General features: G+C 42.1%; 1 protein-coding gene across 1 annotated transcript; it reads right to left on the bottom strand.

The window, feature by feature from the left end:
* Positions 1-209: 209 nt before the first annotated feature.
* LOC116359992 (oocyte zinc finger protein XlCOF6-like) lies at positions 210-5,273 on the bottom strand. Its single transcript, XM_031814334.1, has 2 exons — positions 4,977-5,273; positions 210-2,491 (listed from the first exon to the last, which is right to left on the bottom strand). Exons 1-2 carry the CDS (start codon positions 5,068-5,070, stop codon positions 279-281), a joined length of 2,307 nt encoding a protein of 768 aa, XP_031670194.1. The 5' UTR covers positions 5,071-5,273; the 3' UTR covers positions 210-278.
* Positions 5,274-6,230: the final 957 nt, after the last annotated feature.

Genomic DNA, 6,230 nt, shown 5'->3' with positions numbered 1-6,230 from the left:
CCTAGACCTCTTTCCACAAGGTACCAATAAATAATATCCTCTGTATGTATGGCAACCACAAATGTACATTCCTTAAAGCCACTTTTACAAATGACAACTCCAATAAGCCCCTTATTGTGAACGAGAGGCTTGTAGAATAATTTCATCATTCACCGGTAGGGGGTCCTGCGTGCTCTGGGCATTACTGACTCGAAAGAAATTAGTCGAAAGAGGAGTTATTTTATTTATTTAAATGAGTCAAAGATCAGAGTCTGTAAAAAGAGCCAAACTTCCCATCACTACAATGCAAAATATTTCCCACAAACAGAACACTGGTGGGGTTTCTCTCCAGTGTGTATTTTCTGGTGAACTTTAAGAGAACCCAACGACATAAAGAAATCTCCACAAACAGAACACGGATGCCTTCTTTCTTCATGTGTGGTCCTCATGTGGTCTCTCAGGGTTTTCATCGTTGGGAAGCGTTTGCCACAATCGCTGCAGAGGCACGATGGATTCTCTGGTTGGTCGGTCTCTGGTTTCTCTCCCAAGTAAATATGTTTTAGTTCATTTGATGACATAAGGGAACTGACACAAAGAGGACACTTATATGGATTCTCTCCTTTGTGAGTTCTCATATGCCTCGTCAGAACCATTTTGTTTTGGAAACATTTGCCACACGCTTTGCAGGTATATGATTTCTCCCCTGTGTGCATTCTCATGTGCAGTCTCAGGCTAATGTTATGAAGGAAACATTTGCTACATTCTTTGCAGCTATTAGATTTCTCCCCTGTGTGTGTCATCATGTGTTTAACCAGGAGAGATTTGATGGGGAACCGTTTGTTGCATTGAGTACATCCGTGAAGATTCTCTCCACCACTGTGAGTCATCATATGCAGTCTCAGGCTAATTTTATGACGGAAACATTTACCACATTCTTGGCAACAAAACGATTTCTCTCCTGTGTGAATTTTCATGTGCATTCTCAGGTTACTGTTAACAGAAAAACATTTGCCACATTCTTTGCAGCTGTACGGTTTTACCCCTGTGTGAGTTCTCATGTGCAGTCTCAGGCTAATGTTATGACTGAAACATTTGTCACATTCTTTACAGCTAAAAGGTTTCTCCCCTGTGTGCGTTCTCATGTGTTTAACCAGGTCTGACTTGACAGGGAAGTGTTTGTTGCATTGTGTGCATCCGTGCGGTTTCTCTCCACTGTGAGTTCTCTCGTGGCGTCTTAGAATGGTTGTTGAAGTAAAGCACTTTTCACACGCGGAACACTTAAAAGGTTTCTCCCCTGTGTGAGTCCTCACGTGCTCTTCTAAGCCAGTCTTTGTCCTGTAGCACTTGACACAATCATTGCAGCTATACGATTTCTCTTCGGTGTGAATTTTCTTGTGGTGATTAAGGTTGTACTTTGATTTAAAGTGTTTTTCACATGTTGGACACTGGTATAGTTGATCTTCAATGTGAATTCTCTGATGTTTCTTTAGGTCTTTCGCTGATTTAAAGTGTTTTTCACACGTCGGACACGGATATGGTTTCTCTCCCGTGTGAATTCTCTGGTGAATCTCTAGCTCTTTCGCTGATTTAAAGTGTTTTTCACATGTCGGACACTGACTGGGTTTCTCTACGTTGTGGCATCTCATATGAGTTTTCAGATGGTTTGGTAGTTTAAATCGTTTACTGCACACATGACACGTAGGTGATTCCTCCTCTGTGTGATTCGTCATATGCTTCTTCCATTGTTGCAACAAGTTAAATGATTGGCCACATTTCTTGCAGTGACGATTATTTTCCGTTGAGTGAATTCTCTGGTGGGTTTTTAAACCACCTAGTGTCTTATAGCGTTTACTGCACACAGGACATTTGAATGGTTTCTTATTTGTGAGAGACTTTAATGGTTCTTTCAGCTCACTGGTTGTCTTGGCCTCAGTGCTGACTTGAGAGCTTTGTCGTTTCTCTGCCTGTGTCCTCCTTGATTTGAGGGTCTTTAACACAGGCTCTTCGCTCTCATCCTCATCCACACTTACAATGATTTCACTGTGAGCTGCAGAACAGTCTGGATTTACTGCAGAGAGGAGCAGAGAGTCACTGGTTGGTTGTGATACTCTGTAGTCCTCTCCATTAGGTTCTGTTTGGATCTGTTCAGTTGTGTTGGTGGGTAGAGAGTCCCTCTCTGTCTCTCTGTCCTGATCAGAGGACTTTTCCACACAGGGAGAAGCAGTAAATATGAACTCTACAACATTTGTGGAATCAGACTCAAGTCTGTGAAGCTGCTCTTCCTCCTGACTCGTCCCGAGTTCCTCCTGACTCGTCCCGAGTTCCTCCTGACTCGTCCCGAGTTCCTCCTGACTCGTCCCGAGTTCCTCCTGACTCGTCCTGATTTCCTCCTGTTCCTCTTTAATCTGTGTGGCCTCTGTGTCCTGCTGCCCCAGACTGGGGCTCCACTCCTGCTCACAGTGCTGCTGCTCAGGGGGAACCTCCTCTTCAGGGACAGTTAGCTGCTGGGGGTCTGGAGAGAAGGAGACGGAATAATTAGCCAGTTAGACAAAAACAAAGACATTTCACATTTATCCAAATACTGTCTACGCTCTGCTGAGGCTAGAGGGATATCATACTGCATATAGTAGTGAATCTAGATATCATACTGCATATAGTAGTGAATCTAGATATCATACTGCATATAGTAGTGAATCTAGATATCATACTGCATATAGTAGTGATTCTAGATATCATACTGCATATAGTAGTGAATCTAGATATCATACTGCATATAGTAGTGAATCTAGATATCATACTGCATATAGTAGTGAATCTAGATATCATACTGCATATAGTAGTGAATCTAGATATCATACTGCATATAGTAGTGAATCTAGATATCATACTGCATATAGTAGTGAATCTAGATATCATACTGCATATAGTAGTGAATCTAGATATCATACTGCATATAGTAGTGAATCTAGATATCATACTGCATATAGTAGTGAATCTAGATATCATACTGCATATAGTAGTGAATCTAGATATCATACTGCATATAGTAGTGAATCTAGATATCATACTGCATATAGTAGTGAATCTAGATATCATACTGCATATAGTAGTGAATCTAGATAGGAGGTTGGCTGCTCTTTGCTTTGGCCACAATGACAAATGACAATGGATGAAAGGGCTTCGCTAGATAGTCTACATCACATCCCAGAGGGCTTCGCTAGATTCTACTTACATTAGGCTACATCACATCCCAGAGGGCTTAGCTACTTACATTAGGCTACATCACATCCCAGAGGGCTTCGCTAGATATCTACTTACATTAGGCTACATCACATCCCAGAGGGCTTAGCTACTTACATTAGGCTACATCACATCCCAGAGGGCTTAGCTACTTACATTAGGCTACATCACATCCCAGAGGGCTTAGCTACTTACATTAGGCTACATCACATCCCAGAGGGCTTAGCTACTTACATTAGGCTACATCACATCCCAGAAGGCTTAGCTACTTACATTAGGCTACATCACATCCCAGAGGGCTTAGCTACTTACATTAGGCTACATCACATCCCAGAGGGCTTAGCTAGATATCTACTTAAATTAGGCTACATCACATTACTCTTATATGTGTTTGGCCAGCAACACACCACCCTGCATCCCACTGCTGGTTTACCACTCAAGCTAAGCAGGGTTGGTCCTGGTCGGTCCCTGGATGGGAGACCAGCTGGAAGTGGTGTTGGAGGGACAGGAGGAGGCACTGTTTCCTCTAGTCTAAAAAAAATATATCCCGATGCCCCAAGGCAGTGATTGGGGACATTGCCCTGTGTAGGGTGCCGTCTTTCAAATGGGACGTTAAACTGGTATTCTAGCTCAACTGCTAACGGAAAGTCTGCTGAATAAATCATTCCTTTAGATATTTTTATTTCAAATTCGTCGTTATAATGACCAACAGTCCAAGCCCACCGCCACAGGAAATGGAATTGTATTTAATTAACGTCTGGCTTCCCGCAGACTGTTCAGGTTTTTCAAGGCAATTCAAAGCAACACTAACGTAAATACGCCAATGCCAATTTTAATAGACAAAGCCATCGATCACGTGACACCATTCATTCCTATGTGAAGACTCAATAGCGCATTTGAAGCCGGTTATGATGGCCTCTCATGTGGGAAACGTATGTAGAATAATGCCTCGTTTAAAACGGGGAACTCGGAAATATCCGACTTTCAGTGCGTTCAAAACAACTGGGAACTCGATTTTTTTTTAATGGTCATCCATTTCTAGAGCTCCGACTTTCCGATCGCTGACGTCTTGATTTGAACTCGTATTTTCCGAGTTCCCATTTGCTTTGAACGCGGCATTAAGATGCGACGTTTCAGCTACTCCAGAGTGTGACGTTGCAGGCTAGCTCAGTGGTGCGCCCTCTCATTGAGTTTGTCAAGCTGAAGTTCAACTGGGGTACTGCAGGCTGCCATTACCTACTAAATTGTCCTTAACTTGTGTGTACATCTGGAGTAATGGAAGCATTTATTGGTACAATAATTGTTTTCGAAATGTGTTTATTTATACGAGGATTTGGCATGTGGATGAGAGCGAGGAACCTGTGTTAAAGACCCTCAAATCAAGGAGGACACAGGCAGAGAAACGACAAAGCTCTCAAGTCAGCACTGAGGCCTAGAAAACCAGTGAGCTGAAAGAACCATTGAACTCTCACATTTCGAAATGTGTTTATTTACACGAAAATTTACATTTTCCTATTCACTATAATGGGTTGTCTTGTTTTCAGCGAACAATGCCGGCAGTACCGCGGGCGGCCTTGAAGTTCGTGCGGTAGCTTCCCTGAGAGGGGCATTCGTTCTCCCCTGAAATACACCAGCGTTGCTTAAAAACAGCAAATTCTAGCCATGCTGTGGGCTAAACTAGTTGCCCCTCTCTGGTGGTTATTTGTTACCCGTGTAAACCACCCCCTCTCGCTCTCTTTCAAGACCTATCTACGAACCTGCTCCCAACTCCAGAAGAAGCCTCCGTAGACGTTCAATCTCCTGCTTTGAACTAGAGAGCTCTTGTTCAATCGTCGTTTCCACCGCCGCCATTATCTCAACAGTCACTGCTGCTAGTGGTTCCTGGTACTGAGCTTTCCTCTATCCCAAATATGTTCACGGCTGCCGATATTAATCGCTTGGCTATAAACACAGTCAACAACTGTGGTTTCGACATTTTGAAGAAACATTTAACTTGAGACTGTCGTCTATGGGCTTCTTCTTCTTTAAGGTTTACAGACTACATCCTAAAACGTCTATTGCCGCCACCTACTGGGTGGCGTAAAAACTGATACTTTAACCAAAAAATTAAATTATTATATTTTCAATACCAGTCAAAAGTTTGGACACACCTACTCATTCAAGCGTTTTTCTTTATTTTTACAATTTTCTACATTGTAGAATAATAGTGAAGACATCAGAACTATGAAATAACACATATGGTATCATGTAGTAACCAAAAAAGTGTTAAATAAATAATATATTTTAGATTCTTCAAAGTAGCCAACCTTTGCCTTAATGACAGCTTTGCACACTTGACATTCTCTCAACCAGCTTCATGGGGTAGTCACCTGGAATGGATTTAAATTAACAGTTGTGCTTTGTTAAACATTTCTGGAATTTCTTTCCTTCTTAATGTGTTTGAGCCAGTCTGTTGTGTTGTGACAAGGTAGGGGTGGTATACAGAAGATAGCCCTATTTGGTAAAAGACCAAGTCCATATTATGGCAAGAACAGCTCAAATAAGCAAAGAGAAATGACAGCCCATCATTACTTTAAGTCATGGTGAGTCAATATGGGAAATTTCAAGAACTTTTAAAGTTTCTTCAAATGCAGTTGCAAAAACCACCAAGCGCTATGATGAAACTGGCTCTCATGAGGACCTATTAAATAATACAAATAAGACAACTAGACTTAGCTTTGAAGTATTACTTACTAAAGAATTTCTAAATAAAATGAATTAAATGGATTTTAACACACAATCCTATGCCACTGTGATTATTATTATTTGAACATTTGAACATCTTGGTCATGTTCTGTTATAATCTCCACCCGGCACAGCCAGAAGAGGACTGGCCACCCCTCATAGCCTGGGTCCTCTCTACCCAGTACAGCCAGAAGAGGACTGGCCACCCCTCATAGCCTGGTTCCTCTCTACCCAGTACAGCCAGAAGAGGACTGGCCACCCCTCATAGCCTGGTTCCTCTCTACCCA

Source organism: Oncorhynchus kisutch, unplaced genomic scaffold, assembly GCF_002021735.2.
Source record: "Oncorhynchus kisutch isolate 150728-3 unplaced genomic scaffold, Okis_V2 Okis06b-Okis10b_hom, whole genome shotgun sequence".
NCBI classification, from domain to species: domain Eukaryota; kingdom Metazoa; phylum Chordata; class Actinopteri; order Salmoniformes; family Salmonidae; genus Oncorhynchus; species Oncorhynchus kisutch.
Note: the sequence above shows the minus strand (reverse complement) of the source record. Positions and strands in the feature narration are given on the sequence as shown.